This window comes from Ochotona princeps, chromosome 1 (assembly GCF_030435755.1).
Source record: "Ochotona princeps isolate mOchPri1 chromosome 1, mOchPri1.hap1, whole genome shotgun sequence".
Taxonomy (NCBI): domain Eukaryota; kingdom Metazoa; phylum Chordata; class Mammalia; order Lagomorpha; family Ochotonidae; genus Ochotona; species Ochotona princeps.
The window spans coordinates 53,998,879-54,021,098 of NC_080832.1; the positions used below are offsets into that span (position 1 = coordinate 53,998,879).

General features: G+C 42.3%; 1 protein-coding gene across 3 annotated transcripts in view; it reads left to right on the forward strand.

Annotated features, from left to right (window-relative positions):
- SEC63 (SEC63 homolog, protein translocation regulator) overlaps nucleotides 1-22,220 on the forward strand; it is a 78,724-nt gene that overhangs the window by 51,561 nt on the left and 4,943 nt on the right. For 2 of the 3 annotated variants that reach the window (XM_058660087.1, XM_004580342.4), the window contains exons 9-18: nucleotides 767-861; nucleotides 943-1,075; nucleotides 2,221-2,313; nucleotides 2,915-3,069; nucleotides 4,819-4,966; nucleotides 8,376-8,458; nucleotides 11,758-11,817; nucleotides 12,014-12,187; nucleotides 17,206-17,364; nucleotides 18,689-18,790. In XM_058660087.1, the coding sequence (XP_058516070.1) occupies nucleotides 767-861; nucleotides 943-1,075; nucleotides 2,221-2,313; nucleotides 2,915-3,069; nucleotides 4,819-4,966; nucleotides 8,376-8,458; nucleotides 11,758-11,817; nucleotides 12,014-12,187; nucleotides 17,206-17,364; nucleotides 18,689-18,790 (1,202 nt within the window). Of the gene's footprint in view, nucleotides 1-766; nucleotides 862-942; nucleotides 1,076-2,218; nucleotides 2,314-2,914; nucleotides 3,070-4,818; nucleotides 4,967-8,375; nucleotides 8,459-11,757; nucleotides 11,818-12,013; nucleotides 12,188-17,205; nucleotides 17,365-18,688; nucleotides 18,791-22,220 lie in introns of those variants that run through there. The other variant, XM_058660093.1, reaches the window with a different exon arrangement.

The following is a 22,220-nucleotide window of genomic DNA, read 5'->3' on the forward strand; positions in this document are numbered from 1 at the left end:
GTAACTGAGGCTGAAACAGAGATGGACTGTTTCTCATTTCTTTTTTAAAGATTTATTTTTATTTGAAAGGTACGGTTAACTCTCTGAGAAGGAGAGACAAAGATCTCGCACCCACTGGTTGACAGTTGTTTTCATGAAAATATTTGAGGTAGTAAGAACATAGACTGCCTGCTGTGTGTCAAGTACGTTGAAGAAATTGAAATGCAAGAAAGGTGGCATGTGCTGTCCCAGATCATTTAGTTAGGAGGTGACCCAACTTGAATGTCTTTGCTGTTACCATCTGTACTGTCCTGCCTTCTGTGAGTCCATTCCGGAACCTTCTGCTGTAATGTGAGGTTGATGACCAAAGTGCCAGTCCTTAAAGAGCTTATGTAGGCTAACCAAAGTATTACTAAATATGAGGCTTTGAATTGTGAGTGTCAGTCATGTAAATTTCTACAAAACTTTCTTGGCTTTCCCAGTACGATTTCTGGAAATTGTAATCTAGTTTAATTTAATTAACTCAGAGCTCTGATAAGCTTATGCAGGGAAGAAACCTCTCATTTTTAATTGATATACACGTCACTGGGGCTGGGTAATGTGTACATTTTAAAAGGTGGAGTTTTTTTAAATGGGCAGAATTGCTAATTCCAAGTAGTGGTGTTCAGATGCTTTTTAGCAGTGTGCATAATTTGCGAAGTGTCCTACTGTAACATTGATGAAGTATCTCTGAAAGGAACAGACAAGCAGACGTGCTTATCCTCCTGAATGTCTTTGATTTCCATAGGTCTTATCATGGTTTTGGCTGGAGCTTCTGAATTTGATCCTCAGTATAATAAAGATGCCACGAGCAGACCGACGGATAATATTCTAATACCACAGGTTAGGATCATCTGTGCATTAAGCACCACAATGAATGCTTTTTAAAGTATGTGTTTTTTTAATAACTTTTGTTTACTCTAGCTAATCAGAGAAATTGGCAGCATTAATTTGAAGAAGAATGAGCCTCCACTTACCTGTCCATATAGTCTGAAGGCCAGAGTTCTTTTACTGTCTCATCTTGCTAGAATGAAAATTCCTGAGACCCTTGAAGAAGGTATTTGTAATCTTCATATCTTTAGAGTTTTAATAGTGCCAAATTTAATTAGACTCCGTAGAACAGTGTTTTTGCCATTGTTCCTTTTTGCTCAGTCATGTAATCTATATGCTACATGATTATTTCACAAATTGTTTGAAGGATTAAGTAAATCAGCAATTTGGGCAAATGTTAAAATTTAATATTTCATGGTGATGAAATGCTCTATATAAAGAATATTTGAAAAAATAAAAGAATATTTGGATTATGCTAGGTTACAGAAAAAGTTCCAAATGACTTTTTTTTTTTTTTTTTAAGAAAAGGCATTAAGAAGTGTTTCATCTTTATTCAAAGCTTCATAATACCTGAAACTGTCTATTAAAAAGAAGTGAATTGGGACATGATTTCCATATTTTCCATTGAGTTTGACCTTTCATCTGCATTGTTTCAGTTGAAATGTTCAAAGAAAGTTACCTTTGGAAATAAATGTTCTTTCTCAATGAGCTCTTCCTACTCCTGCCCTGCTAACAATACAGTCAAATGCCTCTGGAAAATGTTGGGATAGAATAGATACTTAAGGCAGAATGTGGGACTACTGTCTGGGGACTTCAACTAGAGTTGAAGAGTTAATTAGTCATTCTGTTGGTAATGTTTTGTGCAGATATGTGGCTTCCTCATTTTGTGGTGAATCTGTGAGAAATAGGGCGCAGATTGTTAGTTCTAAGCCCAATGCGTGGTTGTAATAGTTCACTCCGTCTCTGTTGCCTTCTCCTTTTTTCTTTTACCTCTATAAATTATTACTGTTGGGTTTTGGTCTTAGTTATTATTACACCTATAGAAACCTAAGTACAGAACAAAGAAATTCTCAAAATCCTCAACTACAGCAATATTAAGGTTAAATTTGAAGAGTTTGTAAAAACTCATTAACTCAAAGACAGTAATGTGAGGTACTTGGTTTTCTAGTAGGAGCCAAGGTTTTCTGACTGGATTTTGACACAGTAATGCTGAACTAGGAGAAACTTCTTTTTGGTCGGTGAAATTGTGAGACCATGTGACATAGTTGTGGTACAGCTTCAATTTAATGTTATTCTTGAGCTGCATGTGATAAAGATACTTTTAGCTATAAAATTAAGATGGTTTGTTTCAAGTTTTTGATTGTTTTACAGATCAACAATTTATGCTGAAAAAATGCCCTGCCCTACTTCAAGAAATGGTTAATGTGATCTGCCAGCTCATAATCATGGCCCGCAGCCGGGAAGGTGAGGAAGAGCTGTCACTCCCTGGGTTTCTCTTTTTCTTGCAAGCGTATACAGATTACTCTTCTTAATTGTTTAATGTGCCAAGATTTTAAAAATTTTTTTCTTTTCCTTTGTCTGAATACTTTCCCAGTTAGGTTATTCTGTATTTTACCAGTTTGAAATAATGATTTAACTGATGTAATGATTCACCTGATTTGAAAGAGAGAGAAAGGAAAGGAATAGAGATTATATGTGTGTGTGTGAGAGAGAGAGTTGGGGTTTCAGAGGTGATGGAAAGGAGAGCCTTAAGGTGCAGTTGTGATGTCAGTCGTTGACCTGCTGGCTGTAATTTCTGAATAATGATAGTGTTCAAAAATTTGCTGCTGTTGGAAGTGAAATGAAGTTACCCATTAAGTCAATAGCTATTGGTCAGCAATGTACATTTGACTAAGTGTGTATATTTTAAAATATTTCATCTGTAACTTTTAGGGAGAAAACATCATGCTATTAAAATTTGAGGTACTAATGATGTTATCGTAATTTTGCATTTCTGGTAGATTGTGTATTTCTGAACTAGTGAAAAATCCAGCCCTGTTGTTTCTTTTTTCCTGTTCTTTCTAAGAAAGGGAGTTTCGTGCTCCAACTTTGGCATCCCTAGAAAACTGCATGAAGCTCTCCCAGATGGCTGTCCAAGGCCTTCAGCAGTTTAAGTCTCCTCTTCTGCAGCTCCCTCACATTGAAGAGGACAATCTTAGACGGGTTTCCAATCATAAAAAGGTAGTTCTTTACTACTTTAGTTTTTAGGAATGATGTTTCTTAAAGGTGCTGATACGGATAAAAATGCGCTAAAAATGGTTACTGTGAGTTTCTTAGATTTGGGTTTTTTTTTTTTTTAAAGATTTATTATTTTTATTACAAAGTCAGATATACAGAGAGGAGGAGAGACAGAGAGGAAGATCTTCCGTCCGACGATTCACTCCCCAAGTGAGCCGCAACGGGCCGGTATGCGCCGATCTGAAGCCAGGAACCAGGAACCTCTTCCAGGTCTCCAAAGTGGGTGCAGGGTCCCAATGCATTGGGCCGTCCTCGACTGCTTTCCCAGACCACAAGCAGGGAGCTGGATGGGAAGTGGAGCTGCCGGGATTAGAACCAGCGCCCATATGGGATCCCGGCGCGTTCAAGGCGAGGACTTTAGCTGCTAGGCCACTGTGCCGGACCCAGTTTCTTAGATTTGTAATGTTTTAGCTATTCCAGAATTTTCTGTTAATGCTCACTAGAATAGGTGGCTTATTTTAGAATATTTTACTGCTGTAGATAATTCCCCTGTTTTAAAGGGGTCAATGCATTTTAGCAATTGACACTTTATTCCTTATCTTATGTGAAGATATTGTTAAAGGGGAAACTGCAAATAAAGGCAAGCTCAGTTCTTACTCCACGTAGAATTTTCACATGGGCAGGGCAGTTATTTAAGTCAGAAACCTCCGCCACAGCAGTCACAGGGAACTCTCCGGAAGAAGAAGGGCCCAAGAGGCTCGTCAAAATGAATTCAGGGAGTAGCATTTGTCAATTGATCAAGGGTAGGATGGAACCCGTGGTAAGGCTGCAGGACTAGTCCTGTGTCGCCTTTCAGGAAATAAAGCCATCTGAAGAGTGGAAGAGGTAACTGTATTCTCATAATACAGAGGAGTGGGATCACTATTCCCATGCATTTTGTGATAAATCTAGAAACTCAAAGGGGTAATTGACATGCAAGCATCTTATGCACTCCTTTCAGCAAGACCTGACCTATCTGCCTATTAGCCCATCTGATTCATCGACTAGGAAGCAGCAAATGATGACTCAGGTGGGTCCTGGCCACCCCCTTCAGAACGCTGGACTGAGTTTTAGATTCCCAGCTTTAGCCTGGCCCAGCTCCAGCTATTGTGAGCATTTAGGGAGTGAACCAGTATGTAGTAGGTCTTTTTCTGTGTTTCTCTTTCAAATCAAAAGAAAATAAACAAAACAAAATAAAAAGAAACAAATATAATTCTGGTAGCTTCTGAATATTTGTATATGACAAAGTGAGCAATAGATACACACTGAATTTGAAGTTAGAATTAATAAATATATATTAGAAATTTGTTGGAGGTCTCTCTTGGTAATTGGGTTACCCTTATAAATTTGGAAGAAAAGTTAGAATATTTATTTATTTTTATTGGAAAGTTGGATTTACAGAGAGAAGGAGAGACAGAAAGATCTGTCATCCTCTTGTTCACTCCCCAAGTGGCCACAATGGCCGGAGCTGAGTCAATCCAAAGGCAGGAGCCAGGAGTTTCTTCTGGGTCACCCATGTGGGTGCAGGGTCCCAAAGCCTTGGGCCATACTGGACTAAAAAGCTATGCATTTACAATTTGTTTTGTTTAGTGATTTGAAATAATTGTGTTTTAGCTTTTTTCCCCCCTGAAAGTTGCTGAAAGTCAACGTACTAATAATTTTCTATTTATGAAGTTTTGTAGATTAAGAATCTGTTTCCTTTCTTTTATTTAGTACAAAATAAAAACTATCCAGGATTTGGTGAGCTTAAAAGAATCAGATCGTCATAGCCTACTACACTTCCTTGAAGATGAAAAATATGAAGAGGTTATGGCTGTCCTTGGGAGTTTTCCATATGTGACCATGGACATAAAATCACAGGGTAAGTGGGAGACTTCAATGGTAAACATTGAAATGATCATTAGATGCCTGATTCCTAGTAATTTGACTTAAAGTTCTCAAGTGACCACACAACTTGGAATTAGGCTTAATGGATTTGTTGCTTAGCTGTAAGGTTTACTAGGATGGAAAATGATACACACTTCCTAGTTTTTAGAAAACTGATGAAGCCTCATTTTTATGATCTTGTTAATGGGATTAAGACTGAGGACCCTGTTTTGTAATTCAGCTTTCAGGAATTTCTTGACTTTTCTAAACATGAAGGAGGTTTCTGAGTGTAATAAAACAGGAGATATTTGAAATATATTGTTAGCATAAAAAAGTCACTAGTTTCTAAAATTAATTTTTGGAAATTTATTTTTGTTAATTAAGCTTTGAACATTACCTTGTTTTCTGCCACATTTCAAGGTTTTTTTTTTGTTTTTTGTTTTTTTGTTCTCATTTTACCTTTCCATCTGTTTTGAGGGAAAAATAGATTCTTTTTTTTTTTAATCCATATACTTCCCCCTGTAAGTATTGATAGCTGGATAATAACATTGTCGCGTACTGATAATGTTAGTCATCTACTGCTCCAATTCTTTCATTCTGGTATTTTTCTGAGAGCTTTAACAGTCACTGAATCACTGTTGTAAAAGTGTTCTTGTAGGTCCCAAGAATTCAGGGACCTATTAGAAATGTTCTGTGTATCTTTGTTCAGGAAGTATGCCAAGTATTGAATGATTGACACACATATTGTGCCAGGTTTTCATGCAGCCAGTGTTGAATGGCATGTGCTCTTCTTGGTGCTGGGGGAACAGTGGTAACAGTCTTTACATTATTTACATTCTAACAGGAATTGGCAGAGATAAATGACTCCCAAATATCAGGGTGTTTAGGAAATGAAGGCAGACAGTTCAGTCTTTGGCTAGAGTATAGGATGCATCTGAAAATTTGGACCACTTTGGTGAGATGTTGAATTTCCTTTTGGGTCCTTGAGTTTTCAAACTTTAAAAACAAATATAAAAGATATATTTAGGAATTTGACATGGAACTGTGTAAGTAGAAAAATATTCATTCTCCCCAAGAAATTTTGCCACATGTTCCCTGCTTTGCATCTTATATAGACATTTTATGACTTTTATTTTTACAATAACTTGTAGTTACTTAAAGAAAAGTAGAATAATTACAGAAGCAGAAAAGACGTTATAATATAGTGCTGAAGATGGTGGATTTCCTTCCCCATATTGCTGGCGGCTATAAATGATTTCCTGGAATCTTTTTCTTCATCTTAAAGCATCACATGGCTGTAGACATTGATATAGCAGTTATTTCTCCAATGTACTCCTCAAGCGTATTGAATTTTGCAAAATGAAAAATGTAGGTGAATATGTGTCCTACATTTGACTTTGGGTAATGGAGACTTTCAGGGTAAAGAATACCCGCCACCTTTTTGATTTCCAGTGGTCACACCTCACAGCCAGTCATGAGTTAGCAGTTAAAAGTTGTTGGAATATGGCTTTCCAGCTGTTGGAATATCAGTAATGTGTCAATCTGAATTTGTCTAAAATAAGTGAGTCTAGAACCATAGGCAAAAACAAATGGGAAATCTCTTACAGATAAAATATGCAGAAAAAGCAAGTTATGTCCTTTAAATGGAAGGTGTATTTGAAAAGTTGTAATAATTTTCTGCTTATTTTAATTAGACTTTTGGTAGTTCTACATACACACACACATGTAATTTTTAAAAAGATTTATTTATCTGAAAGGAGGAGAGAGAAAGAAAGAAAGAGACAGAATCTTCCTTCTGCTGATTTACTTCCAAGTGGCCGCAATGGCCAAAGCTGGGCCAGTCTGAAGCTAGGAGCCTGGAGCATCATCTGGGTCTACCAGATAGGTGCAGGGACTCAAGTACTTGGACCATCCTACTCTGCGTTTTCGGGCACGTTAATAGGGGGCTGGATTGGGCAGCCATAACTCAAAACGGTGCCCACTTAGTTGTGGGTGCGATAGGCCACAGTTTTACCTGCTATGCAGTAGTGCTAGTCTCACTACTGAGACTGTAGTTTAAAAAATTATTGTAGAAATGTATTTAGCATTTATTATAGAATATAAGTTGAAAGGTTTATTTATCTGGGTTCTGGGAGACCATCTTCTGTCTGTTGGTTCACTTGCCACAACAGCCAGGTCTGGGCCAGGCTCAGATCAGGAGGCACATACTTTATCCTGGTCTCCCACATAGGTTCCAGGAACCCAGGTATCTACGCCAGCTCCTGCTGCTTTCCCAGGCTGGGTAACAGAAACCTGCATTGGAAGTGGAGCAGTCAGGACTAGAACCGTATTCTTTTTTTTTTTTTTTTTTTTAAAGATTTATTTATTTTATTACAAAGTCAGATATACAGAGAGGAGGAGAGACAGAGAGGAAGATCTTCCGTCTGATGATTCACTCCCCAAGTGAGCCGCTACGGGCCGGTGCGCGCCGATCTGATGCCGGGAACCAGGAACCTCCTCCGGGTCTCCCACGCGGGTGCAGGGTCCCAAAGCATTGGGCCGTCCTCGACTGCTTTCCCAGACCACAAGCAGGGAGCTGGAAGGGAAGTGGAGCTGCCAGGATTAGAACCAGTGCCCATATGGGATCCCGGCGTAGAATTGTATTCTAATATGAGATGCCAGCAATGCACATGCAGTGGTTTACCCTGCCACTCCATAATATTGGCCCCTTGGAAATTATTTTAAAATTGCTTTTTTAGTAAGTAAGTAAATAAATAAGTAAAGTTTTGTTTGAGAGAGAGAAAACCCTGGTTGTTGGTTCACTGCACAAACATCCAGAGTAGTAGGAAGGGGTGGATTAAGCTAAAGCTGGTAACCAGGAACTCAGTCTAGGTCTCCCATGTGGCAAGCAGGGACCCAGCTCACTTGAACCACCACCTGCTGTCTCCAAGGGATGTGTTGGCAAGAAGATGGAGTCAGGAGTAGAGCCTTAATAGGTTCAGGACACTAGTTTTCATTGTTTTGTTCATTGTTTCTATTGACAGTATTTATACAGATAAAACTTTGAATATAATCTTTCCTCAGTTCAACAGGACAGCTTTATTTTTGTACCACTATGAAAGAACTGTGTTACAGTAACTGTCATACCCAGTCTCAGTGCATGTGTCTATGGGCATTTTACTTTATTTCTGAACTTAAGGTTCTTTGAGGTGGAAATATAGTAGTACATTGCAGAGGTTATTGTAAATATTAAATGAGAATTAGTTTGAAGGCATCTACTAGAGACCTATACAGAATGGTCCAAATTTAAAACACATTATGCTCAAAATATGAAAGCACCAAACTGATTTATATAAGTAAAATTTTGTTACCTGTGTTGACATAGAACCTTATTTTCTGCTTTTTATTTTCCCTTCATCTTACAGTACTGGATGATGAAGATAGCAACAATATCACAGTAGGATCTCTAGTTACAGTGTTGGTTAAATTGACAAGACAAACGATGGCAGTAAGTATTTTCTGTTTATGTTTTTATTCTTCAAAAATAAAAAATCAAAATGTTTACATTTATTTTTGTTTTGATTAACTCCTTCTCAAGGTTGAAACTGCTGAAGTAACAACTGTTTTTAAGTTTAATTTTGCAAATTCTGTTAGCTGTTTTTTATTTTTATATTGTCTTAAGACGTACTATCACACCAAAAAAAAGCCTAGAAAAGAGGGTTAGTTCTTCATATGACAGATTAATTCTCTATAAAACATCACAACAAAGTAATAAAATTGTGATTCTTCAGTGTAAAGTACTATACAAAGGGTCATTGCTGACAAGAATTTCACCAACTACTTATTTTTAGTCAATTACTTGAAGAGTTTACTTAAAAAAATTTAAAAGTTGGGCCCGGCAGTGTGGCCTAGCAGCTAAAGTCCTCACCTTGAACGCCCTGGGATCCCATATGGGTGCTGGTTCTAATCCCGGCAGCTCCACTTCCCATCCAGCTCCCTGCTTGTGGCCTGGGAAAGCAGTCGAGGACGGCCCAAAGCCTTGGGACCCTGCACCAGCGTGGAAGATCTGGAAAAGGTTCCTGGTTCCTGGCTTTGGATTGGCGCAGCCTACCAGCCGTTGTGGCTCAGTTGGGGAGTGAATCATCGGATGGAAGATCTTCCTCTCTGTCTCTCCTCCTCTCTGTATATCTGACTTTGTAATAAAAAAAAATAATAAATAAATCTTTAAAAAAAAATTTAGAAGTTACAGTGAAAATAACTTCTGATGTGAAAAATTCATGCTGTTTGTAGAATAAACATCATTTTTATTTTATTTTTTATTATTTTTAAAAAAGATTTATTTATTTTTATTGCAAAGTCAGATATACAGAGAGGAGGAGAGACAGAGGAAGATCTTCCGTTCGATGATTCACTCCCACATGGGATCCTGGTGCTGCGTTCAAGGCAAAGACATTAGCTGCTAGGCCATGCCGCCAGGCCCTGAACATCATTTTTAAAAGAATATAAAGAGGGCCCGGCGGCGTGGCCTAGTGGCTAAAGTCCTCGCCTTGAAAGCCCCGGGAGCCCATATGGCCGCCAGTTCTAATCCCGGCAGCTCCACTTCCCAGCCAGCTCCCTGCTTGTGGCCTGGGAAAAGCAGTTGAGGACGGCCCAATGCTTTGGGACACTGCACCCGTGTGGGAGACCTGGAAGAGGTTCCAGGTTCCTGGCTTCGGACTGGCACAGCACCAGCCCGTAGCGGCTCACTTGGGGAGTGAATCATTGGACGGAAGATCTTCCTCTCTGTCTCTCCTCCTCTCTGTTTATCTGACTTTGTAATAAAAATAAATCTTTAAAAAAAAAAAGAATATAAAGAAATTAAGATTTTTTACAGTGCTACAACTTTGAGATGACTAGTTTTACAGCTCATCCATGTGAGCTGTAATACACACACTCGTAGTGTATGTGTCCTTGCGGATTTCAGTGGTGTGTTTAACACGGGTAAAACCTCTTGGCAATCCCAGCGGCCAGAATCACTTCTTTTTTCAGTCTTTTTTGTTAAATATGTTCATAATGTATATGCTCTGTGCATCTTTATGCTACTCCCCAAGTCAACCAGTGTAATTGTAACATTATTTTTAATAGACTGCTGTATTTCAACTAAGTAGTCAACAAATTGATAGTTTTTGGCTTATCCTCTAAGCGTCTGTAAGAAATTTGCATTTAAACTCCATGTCTAAAATGAACATTAGGAGACTTACTTTTTGATAAGATATGCCAAGTTCAAGGTATTGATTTTGTGATAGCAAGTGTTGAGGAACTATTTGTGTCATGGACTGGTTGAGAGATGCCTTCTGGAACAGAAGGAAACTTTAAACGTGTGCCAGAAGTGGGTTTAGCATCTTCATTTACACTGTCCATATGGCTTTGGGATTTTCATCCTGAAATATGAACAAAAAAAAAATGCCTGTTGACATTTCTGAGATAATTGATACAAGAAAAAACCAAATTGCTTTGAGTAGGGAAAATAATATTTATCTGCCCATTCATGTCTTTTAGGGCAGTCAGGTACGTTGTTTTGAATAGTTTTGTCCCTCGTTCTTTTAACATTTATTTGTTTGAAAAAGAAACATCTTTGATGTACTGGTTCACTCCCCAACTGGCTGCAATGGCGGGAGCTGAGCCACAGTGAAGCCAGGAACTTCATCCAGGTCGTCTCCCATGTGGGTGGTAGATTTTCAGTACTAGAGTCAACATTTGCTGCTTTTTGGTGCATTAACTGGAAGCTAGATGGGAGATAGAGGGGCCGGGGGCTTGAGCCAGCACCTCAAAACAGAATGCAGAGGTCTCAAGAAGCAACTCAACTTGCTCTGGCCACAAAACCAATCTGTTTATTTGAAAGACATTATGATATACTTACAGAGAGCCACAGAAGGAAATCTTCCAACTGCTGTTTCACTTCCCAAATGCCTAAATAAGCCTAACCTGTTCCAGGCTGAAGTCCAGAGTCTGGAAATTAAGTCACTGTCAGGGGTGGCAGGATCCCAAGTACTTGGGCCATCACCTGCTTTCTCCCTGGCTGTACAATAGCAGGAAGCTAGATCAAAAGCAGAGCTAATACTTTACACATACACTCCAATATGGGAGCAGGCATGCTAAGCATGTGCCTACCACAAACCTTTCAACTTAACTTTAATTCAATTTTCCATGAACTTTTTCCAGTGCTCTTACATAGACTATAATTAGACTTTGTTTTTATGCTAGCTGTAAATTCTAAGGAGTTTATAAAGTACAGCGTCATTTTCTGGTATGGATTCTTACTGGGGTCTTTATGATATTTATATCTTGAATTTGTGACTTCTGCACTGATTCCAAGCAATGATACAGGTGGTGAATACGTTCTATAATTTATGGATTTTCTTGATAATCCACATCTTAGTCAGAGATCCATGAACAGTGTCAGTGGTAAAGAGGTTCATTAATGAGGTTTTAATGTTAGAAAATGATCTGATATATCCCAATTCTGACATCTCACATTTGATTGCTAATAAGTGGTATTTTAAACTGTGATGTATTATTTGACTCTATAATACATTTATATCTCTTAAGGCATTTTATTTCTTAGGCAGACTATACTTTTTCAGAATGTATTGAAGATCCGTCAGAATATCGCTATGGGTGATATGGCTCAGTTAGCAGCTCTGCAGCCTCCTTCTCCCATTGTAGCCAGTTGGATAAAACTTGCTGATCATATTTTAAAGGTTGTTTATCTTAGAGATATAATATAGGTTTACAGATTTTTGTATATGTTTTTCTTTCTCCCCTTAGGAAGTATTTGAGAAGGAACAGTCCATCTGTGCTGCAGAGGAACAGCCAGCAGAAGATGGGGTAAAAACTTAAGTTTTCTGAGCCTCTCTTTCCTGGTGAAATAAAGGCTTTATTTACTTCCATAATTGATTCTGTCACTGTTGGAGTGTAATTTCGTTTATGGAAGCATTCAGTTCAACATTTCCATCAAAGAGCTACTGTGAGTTCCAAATGAACCTGTTGCTAAGACTTGTGTGATATGTGTTATGATTTACAGCCAGCTGATATTAACAAGAACAAAGCAAAAGGAGGATGGCAACAGAAGAGTAAAGGACCCAAGAAAACTGCTAAGTCAAAAAAAAAGAAACCTTTAAAAAAAAAACCTACACCTGTGCCATTACCCCAAACAAAACAGCAGAAACAGAAGCAGGCCAATGGAGTTGTTGGAAGTGTAAGTTTATTTTTGTTGCTTTACTTATTTTGAAAGGCAGAAAAGGACAGAACAAGAACCAGCTGCTGTCTCTGTTGGCTCACTCTCCAATGCCTTCAGTTACAGGAGTGGACCAGGTCAAAACTGAGAGCACAAAACAGCCGAGGCTGCTGGGCTTCCAGGATGTGCATGAGCAGGAAGCTGGAACTGGGCACAGAGCTGAGGCTGGAACCGAGGCACACTTACAGAGATGCAGGGGATGTGAGCCAACACCTGCCCCTCATCGTTGTTAAGGAAGCATAACATACATCCACTAGAATGTTGATCAGTTAAAGTCTCTGAACAGCTTTGAAGTTTTATATATGTGTGCACTTAATAAGCCTGGATTAATACTTTAAAAAACAAAAGCCTTACTACTACTGTGGAAAGCTCTTTTGTGCCCTTCTTAACAACAGTTCATCTGGTTAGTTCCCTATCTCCATGACTCTCTGTAGTTTAGTTTTAAGCCTATTCACATAAGTGGAGTATTATGGAGCTGAATGGTAAGTGGAGCAGCTGTGACTGAAACTAGCAGCTATTTGTAATGCCTACAGTGCAAGCGGTGGCTTAATTTGTTATGCTACAGTGCCAGCCCCAGAACGTGTTTAAATATATTTTGCTTTTACTTTTAGGTCTGGTGTAAGCTTTGTTTTTCAAGAAATTTATACATTTCTTTTAAGATTAAATTTACTGGCATGAAATTAATTTTTTATTTTTACAATTTTTATTTATTTTATATATTTTGTTATACACACACACACATCTTCCATCTGCTATTTCACTCCCCAATACCCACCAAAACCAAGAACTGTAAACTCAGGCAGGGTCTTTGCAAGTACTTGTGCCATCACGTTCTGTCTCACTGGTTGTGCATTAGTGTGAAGCTCAAGTCAGAAGCAGAACTGGGAGTTGAACCCGAACAGGTTATCATGGGATGCATATGTGTCCTCACTGTGGCAAACAGCCACCCAAAGGTGGTTTTTTTTTTTGTTTTTTTTTTTGTTTTTGCATTTTCTATTTTTTTTTTTAATTGTTGACAATCTTTACATAGTTAATTACGGTAAAAAGGGTCAGGGTCTATAGGGAAGTGGGTAAGACTTATTATATCCATATTGTTTCCTTCTTGTATCTGAGGTAAAGGGGGATACTAAGGGAGAAGCCCCACCCAGTTTCAAACCCACCCCAAGTCCCGGATGTGGAGTATGCTCTGAGATCCTTGCTTAAATGGTTCTGATAGTTCACCAGTTATGAATCACTGCCATTTTCACCACTCCCAGCTCAATGAAGTCGTTGAAGAATCCACTGATTGACATAGTCCATCATAGAGTCTTCATTTGCCCTGTTTTTCACTGCCCACATATAGCTGAGGTGGTTGATTGACTTGTTCTGTCCTGTCATTTTTTGACTAGGGTTCTGAGTCCAGCATTTCGATTGGGGACATCCCCAAAGAAACTTTGAGGTATTCCCAGACCAGATTCTTGTATGTTCTAGCAAGCACAGGGCCCGGCACAGTCCATCACCCCAATCAGCTGGTGGTTGTAATTGCTGGGTTGGTTCTGTTTTCAGTCCCGACTTCCACTGGAACCAATGGGTGTTGCAGTCCAGCCTGGTTCTGCCCAGCACATACTCGGCCCTCACATAAACCAGTGGGAGCTGCAGCCTAGTCAGAGCGACCCACAATAACCCCCACCAGGCCCGCCCCCTACCCTGGTTTGCCAGTATGTATAGCAGACTAGTCCAGTCTGTCCCACATCCCATTTGGCTCTCGTACTTGTCAATGGGTATTGAAGCCTAGTTCCATCTAACCAACTCAACTATCCAGCCCTCACGGATGTTGTTGAGTGCCTCTCTGTCTAGCCATCCCAGCCCCCATCCTAGTTTTTATGCCCTCCCGTGGGAGTAGTAACCCAAGAGGGAGGAACCCACTATTTCCCTCCCGGGTCTCTCTCAATCCCGGTTGATGCACACTTCGGGTGGTTCTGTGGTTTGATTTGACAGAATTAGCCCCCAGTGCCAGCTTCTGCCATCTGATGCTGTGGCTAAGCCCAAACAACCCTCACCCACTCTAATTTATGCTTGCACCAGTAGGAATAATCAGCCCAGCCTGGTTTTTCCCTGATCTAGTCCACATGCGGCGCACAGGTGTTGTAGCCCTGCTTAGTCTGGTCTGTCCCCATCTCAGCCCACGCTCTCCAGTGGGAGTAGCTATCCAGCAAGGGGACCAGCCCCTTAATCCCTGTGCCGGCTCTGCCCCTCCCTTCCTGAATCTCATGTTTGCTGGTTGGGTGCTGCAGTCACATCCAGTACAGTCAACCACACCATGGCATTCCATAATGTGTACTGGTTTTGTCGCGACCAAACCTGGCTCGACCAACACACTGTTCTGGTGATCGGATTTGCCAGTGGATGACATGAACTGATTCAGCCTGGTCTGCCCCCAACCCATGCCAAATGTATGCCAGTGAGAAACTTTCCATGGTCTATTCTGGGCTGTTTCCTATCATGCTTCTTGCGCTTACCTGCAGGGATTGTGTCCTGCCAGAGGAGTTGCCCAGGTTCCTCCATCAGAACCCCTCCCAATGCCAGATTTTGCGCATACCAGGGGATCCATGAGCCAACCCTACTCAGTTCACCTCCTGTCCTCACAGGAACAGTGGCTTTTCTTGGCTGGCTTTCAACCCATTCTGGTTCTTGTTGTTGGATGTTTCAGCCCAGCCATGGCTCGTCCATACCCACATACAGCTCACACATGGCTTAATAGGGTTTGATACCCAGCCTAGTCTGTCCCACATCTATCCTGGTTCTCCATGACACCAGACGGTGTTGGGGTCTGACCTGGCCTGGTGCATCCAATCCCAGCCCACACTAGTGCCTCGGGTGACTACAACTGTTTCCTAGTTAGAACACAGCCCCCATTCCAGCACACGCGCCCCTTGGTGGGAACCTCAACCCACTTAGGGTGTCCCCTTAGCTCCCCAACCAGGCCTGTTCCCAGCCATAGATCATGCGCCTGCCAGTGGCTGCTCTGACTCAGCTTGGCTCAGTCCCTCACTTGTTCTGGCCTCTACCTTAGACACTGTGACTTAGCATCCTTGACTCATGTAGACTAGTAGCTGCAAGAGCCTAGCTTGGCATGACTTGTGCTCCATCCTGGTTTCTAGTTTCGCTTGTAGGCTAAGGTTTGCTCAGTCCTGCCCAGTACATCCCGTTCCATTACCAATTTACACATTAGCCAACTGTTGGAGCTATTTTGCCCAGTTTGTCCGACCCCCAGGTCTGGACCACATGTTCACCAGCGGGAGCTATGACTCCCTGGGAGAGTTTCCAAAGTCCTTCCACTTGATCCACTCCAAACCCCAGTTCTCATACATGCCAGTGGGTTTTAGGCCAGTGCCCGGCTCAGTCTGGCCTTCCATTTGGCCGTATATGTGTTGGTGAATGTTGCAACCCGGCCCACCCCACATCCTATTCAGGATGCACATGCAGGTGCTGCTGCCTTGACAAGTGCAGACTGCTGCAGGTTCCTTTACCTGCGATTAATGGCAGGCTCCTTGGTCACACCTAGCTTAATGCAAAACCACCCAAATTCTTGGGCTTACCAGTGGGGCTAGATTTTCCACAGGGTGTGACCCACACACCCCACACATCCCACGCAGAATCTACCCCCAGATATGGTTCTCAAGTGCTAGTTAATGTTATGGTCCTGCCTGATGTGACCAGTCTCCTGATCCATCATCATGTCAGGTAACAGGATAGCCTGCTGGACAAGCCCCGAGCCTTAGCTTTTGCATTAACTGGTGTTCATCACTCAGCATTGTTAAGTGATTACAAGTTCTTCAAAGGAAGAGTTACTGCCATTGGGAATGTTTAGGATTGACTCAGATCCCAGAAGCACAGTGGGATCAACCTGGAGCTACCTAAGCAGCGATTCAGACAATGAATACCCCAGAGCTCCCCAGCCGGGCGGCCAGCAGGCAGAGCCTGGCGCCATATGGCGCACTTGCCGCCCGGGTACAGCTCATCACGTGCACATGGTGGCTGGAGTTGGGATCGAGCAGGTTGCCCCATCCTGGAGCCCACCAACAGCCTCCCGGCTTCTGGGAGTTTAAATCCCCAGGCCCAAGGTCGTGCCCCTCCCCAATCCCATTCACTGCCCAATGAGGGCAGTAGGTGGTCCCCAGACCTACCCAGTCACGGAGACTTCCCCCCTCAGTGTACTCACCCCTAAGGAAACAGCCTCTGAACCCAGGCAGGCCCGGGGACAGCTCACCACGTGCACATGCTGACTGGAGTCAGGATCTGAGCAGGACGCCCCATCCTGGAGCCCACCTTTTTTTGTTCTTTATATGGATAGTTTGTTTGTATTCTTTTTTCTCTTTTGTTGTGTTGCCTAGAGATTTATCAATTGTATTGATCTTTCCTGATTAATTTTCTGAGAACTATTTTTGGGTTTGAGGGGTGTTATGTATCTGCTTTTTCCTCTGTACTGTTTACTTCTTTCTTAACATTCAATTTGCTGTCTTTTTCTTATTGACTTGGTAAGCATTTTGCCTGGGATATTGTGTTTCTTTTCTGCATTACACCCTGTCAGTTATAGGAAATGATACCAAATTCCAAAAGCATGCTTTGTTGTAAATTGTCAATTTCCTCTCCCCAAATGAAGTGTTTTGTATAATTATTAATTTGTTTTCAAAAGCTGAGTTGTCATCTCTACCATTGTACTAGTATGCCTTGTAGATAAAAATAGAGTGGTTTGTAATGGTTCGTAAGCTATGATAAATGAATATAATGATTACTGATAGGTAAGCCAAATATTAAAGTCTTCATGTTGATTGATGCTCACCTTTTTTTTTACATATGTTTATGCTTTTCTAAAATGGTGTATGAATCATGAAATTTTAATCTTAAACTAGTTATGTCAGTGTAACTTAGGTTCTGGATTTAGGATGATATTATTCACTGTGATATTTAGAGCTTTCCATGCCTGCTTTTCTTCTTAGGAAGCTGGAATAAAAGAAGATGAAGAAGAAATGTCAGACAAAGGCAGTGATTCCGAAGAAGAGGAAGCCAATAGGGATTCCCAGAGTGAAAAGGATGATGGGAGTGACAGAGAATCTGATAGAGAACAAGATGAAAAACAAAACAAAGATGATGAAGCAGTATGTCTTTTTTTTTATAATTTTTTTTTTTAAGATTTATTTTTTATTTTCATTACAAAGTCAGATACACTGAGAGGAGGAGAGATAGAGAGGAAGTGGAGCTGCCAGGATTAGAACCAGCAGCCATATGGGATCAAGGCGAGGACCTTAGCCACCAGGCCACGCCGCCGAGCCTGATGAAGCAGTATGTCTTGACATATTTGAGATATTTGGAATTACAACTCTGACAACCATTTTAAGTTTTATGTTCTACATTTATTTGCTTGATTGTTTACTTATGTTAAATAATATCCATGTATTTTACAAATGAATTACTTTGTAAGGCTTTTTTTGAGAAATGACAGCCAGGGCTTCTGAAGAAAAGTAGTTTATTTTTTTTTTTAGAGTTATTTTATTTTTGTTACAAAGTCAGGTATACAGAGAGGAGGAGAGACAGAGAGGAAGATCTTCCGTCCAATGATTCACACCCCAACTGAGCCACAACGGCCGGTGCTGCACTGATCCGAAGCCAGGAACCTCTTTTGGGTCTCCCACGCGGGTGCAGGGTCCCAAAGCTTTGGGCCATCCTCGACTGCTTTCCCAGGCCACAAGCAGGGAGCTGGCTGGGAAGTGGAGCTGCCGGGAATAGAACCGGCGCCCATATGGGATCCCATGGCGCGTTCAAGGCAAGGACTTTAGTTGCTAAGCCACGCCACCAGGCCCGAAAAGTAGTTTGTTAAAGAGACAGGAGATTTTCGTTTTTTAAATCTTAAATGCCTTTCATCTGAGGTGTGGTCAGTTTGCTCTCTAAAATGGATTTTCAGCATTGGGGATGTCTGTGGAAATATGAGTGAGAGACAGGGGCTGAGAAACAGGTGACAGCTGGAGGGCTTGTACAAGTTTCAAGTAATCGAGGATAAGGCAACATTACTGTGAGCCCTGATAATGAAAGGTTAGTTCAGGGAAAGCTAGCACCTGGTTTCATAAGGAAGAAAAGATGTAAGAGGCATTGATGAAAATGGTTAGTGGTCTAGGGTATAGGAAAAGGTCTCATGGCATGAAGGTGCATGACTGAACCAGACATTGTTTGATAGACAAATAATGGTTTTTGAAGCATCTTAGAATGGCAGAAAGGGATGAGACAACTGCTTCCAATCTTCCTTTCTGTTTCTGGGGGAAAAGGAAAGAGATTAGGAGAGGGCCGTTCCCAGCAGCCTAACCACACCAGTACCTGAGCATGTAGGCTGGCCAGAGTGAGCTTGTTAATTAGCACTCAGAGAGTACAGCTAAAAACACCTCACCATGTTAATAAACATTTCAGATACTTTTATTTGTCCTTTACTAGGAGTGGCAAGAACTTCAGCAAAGTATACAGCGGAAGGAGAGAGCGCTCCTGGAAACCAAATCCAAGATAACCCACCCTGTGTACAGTCTCTACTTTCCAGAGGTGAGTTCCACATGGCCTAGTGTTCTCCTTGCTCCATTCACTCTCTTCCCTCTGTGCCCTGTGAGTACAGATGTGCAGATGTACTCTCTTTGGTGAATGTGTTATTTAAAAGAGGAATTGTTAACTTTTAAATTGTGTAGGTGGTTTCCTGTGCTTATTTTTTCTGAGCAGATTACACATTGTTGTTGATGGTGCTCATCAGCAGTGCAGGGGTCTTCATTAGACAAGTACATTTTTTTTTCTATTACATTGCATTATGTGACACAGTTTTATAGGTACTGGGATTCCCCCCACCCCTCCCCAAACTAGACAAGTACATATTTTGCCTTTGATTCCTTGACTGTTTTGACTCTCTTACCCCTGCTGAAGTTTAAATAGGATGTCCTCCCCCCCGCCCAAATCCTGAATTTTCTCTTTGAGGATCCCATATAAGCCACTAGACTTGGCTCTGACCCACTGTTGTAGTTCCAGCCCATGCAATGGGAGAGCCCATGCCTGTGCGACCAGCTGTGTTCTTGACTCTGAATACAAAGTAGAAAAAGAGCTGAGCGTGACTGAGTCCCAGTTGTAGCAATGAGAGCAATTACAGTGCTATTTGTTCCTTTGTCCTTGTTTACTTTATGGCTGTGTCAGGCTAAACTTCTGATCTGCTTGCTAGCCTCTGTTGTTTGTATTTCAAATTACTTTGTGATTCTCTTGACATTTTGCTTTTGAGGGAGATTCTGTGTTTGTAGCAGAGGCCAAGAACTGGTTTCCTCACAGCACAGGCCAACTTTCTGCAGGCTGCTCCACAGCTTTGCCACAGAGCACTCTGCTCCCTGGGCAGGTTGGGTAGCAGAGTTATGGATAGGTCTGCTTTTCTGCGAGGATGTCGGTCCAGAGAAGCTGCAGGCTTCTGAAGAGAGATTGCTACCTTATGTGGTTCTCCTGATCCCAGCTGACTATTGTTTTGACTTGGACAGAAGTCTGCCTGTGGTTCCAACTCAGTGCACACGCTGATCTTTCTTTTCCTGAGCTCAAGCCTGTATGTTAGGGATGTTTTGCCATAGCAGATGAAGTCTGCCATCATCACACATCCTCAAATCAAACAAATTGATTGATTGGTTTAGAAAATGCCATGGGATGCTCAGAGCTGAATCATTTATACAATCATTTGAACAATATTTCATTTTAGACCATGCTTAGTTAATAAGTGAAACATTCATGCATCATTCACTCCCTTAGGCCATATTATTAGTGGAAATCCCTTTTTTTTCAATTATCTTTAATGATGTTTACATAGTTGATTGTGGTGGAGAGGACTGAGCATTAGGGGGAAGTAGGCGGGACTGGACCATTGTTACCAAATTTTTTTTTCTTGTTCCTATATCTGGGGGAAGGGAAGAGATAATGGGAGAAACCGCACCCAGCATCTCAACTGCCTCAGTACCCAGGGATGGGAAATGGCCACCCAATGTCATCCCAAGGTCCACAATGTGGAGCGTGCCTTAAAAGTATAGCAAAGTGGTTTCAACAGTTCTGAAGTGCTGCCAGTCTAACTGATCCAGGGATGAGGAAATCCTCACAGGGTCCATTGGCTGATATAGTCTACCTTAGAGTCTCCATTTGCCCAGATACTTGCTGTCAGTATTTGGCTGGGGCAATTGACCAGTTTGTTCTGCCATCCTTCCTCTGCTATAGTGTAAGATATCCTCTGCAGGATCCAGTGGACTGCCATATCCTCCATGTACATCTGGGTATGCCGTCTACTCCATCTTAAGTCGCTGTGGAAGTCTAGCTCTGACACTTGCATTCCATGATCAGACCACAGATCCTGCAATTCTCCCCATGAATGTAGCTCTTAGTCCAATAGTTCATTTGGGGGATCCTCCAAAAATTGTCATCTAAGGTGACCACAGACCTGACTCTTGTGTATGTTAGCCAGTACAGGGTCCAGTTCAGTCTGTTACCCACATCAGGCTATGCACACAGTGATGGTTGCAGTTGCTGGGTCAATTCTGTATCTAGCCCCATCTCTTACATAAACCAATGGACGTTACAGCCCAGTCCACACTGCCCAGCACACACTTTGCCCTTGCATACACCAGTGGAAGCTGCAACCTACTCTGAGTGACCCCCAGTTACTCCCTCTGGGCCCACCCCTAGTCCTGGTTCCTCTTCTTGACAGAATGTGTAGCAGGCTGGTCCAGTCTGTCCCACGTCCCATTCAGCTCTTGTACATATCAGTGGGCATTGAAGCTTAGCTCAGTGCAAATAACACCACTGTCCAGTCCATACTCATGCTGGTGGGTGCCACCAGCTGTCCATCCAGGTGCACCCCAGCCCCAGTTCTCATGCTCACCAGTGGGAGTTGCAGCCCATCAGAGGGGTTTCCATAGTTTCCATGTTGGACCCACTCCCAGTCCTGGCACTAACGCTCTCCAGGAGGTTCTGCAGCCTAGCTTGACAGAATTTGCCTCCAGTCCCAGCGCTTGCTAGCAGATGCTGTGGCAAAGCCTGATCAGCCCACATTTAACTCTGGCTTAAGCGTTCACCAGTGGGTACAGTTGGTTAGTCCAGCCTGGCTTTCGCCCTGACCCATTTCACATGCAGGCCAACAGGTGTATCCCTGCCTGGAGTTCTGCTCCTGATCCCAGTTCTCACACTCACCAGTGGAAGCAGCGGCCTCACATCCTCCCTAGCCATCCCTCACCCCTGGGTCTCACACATGCTGGTGGGAGTTGTGGTCCAGTCTGGCATGACTAGCTTCACGTTGGCATTGCCAGCAGCTGTTGTGTCTGACCTGGCCCGGTCTGCTCCCAGTTGCAGCTAATGCTGGTTGGTGCTAGCATCTAATCCAGCTAGGACAGCTCCCAGTCTTGGCCCTTATGTGAACTTGCTAGTGTTGTGCCCCGACCTCGCCTGTCCTGAGGCTGATTCTGGTTCTCACATCCACCAATGGGTGTTATGAACTGGCCCAGACTGTCCTGTCCCCGGACCTGACCCACATGTTTGCCAGCAAGTACCATAGCCTGGCTTGGTCTGGGCTGCTGCTAGCCTTGGTTCTTGTGCTTGGCGGCAGGGACTGCATCCTGGCAGAGAAGATTCCCCAAGTTCCTCTATTAGGTCATCTTCCATGGCAGTCTCGGCACACTGGTGGGTTCTTGGCTCAGCCTGACTTAGTCCACTTCTGTCCTAGCAGGAACAGTGGTCTTGCCTAAACAGCCCATACTCATTCTTACTGTTGAGTGCCAAGACCAGTCCCAGCCCTTCCTACACCCACCCTGGTTCTCACAAGCACCAGTGGGTGCTGGATTCCAGCCCAGATTGCCAACCCATACTGGCTCTCACGTTTCACCAGTAGAAAACACAGGCCAACAGGGGCATCCTGTTAGCTCCCCAACCAGGCCTGCTCCTGGCACAGATCTTGTGTGTGCTGGTGGTTGCTCTG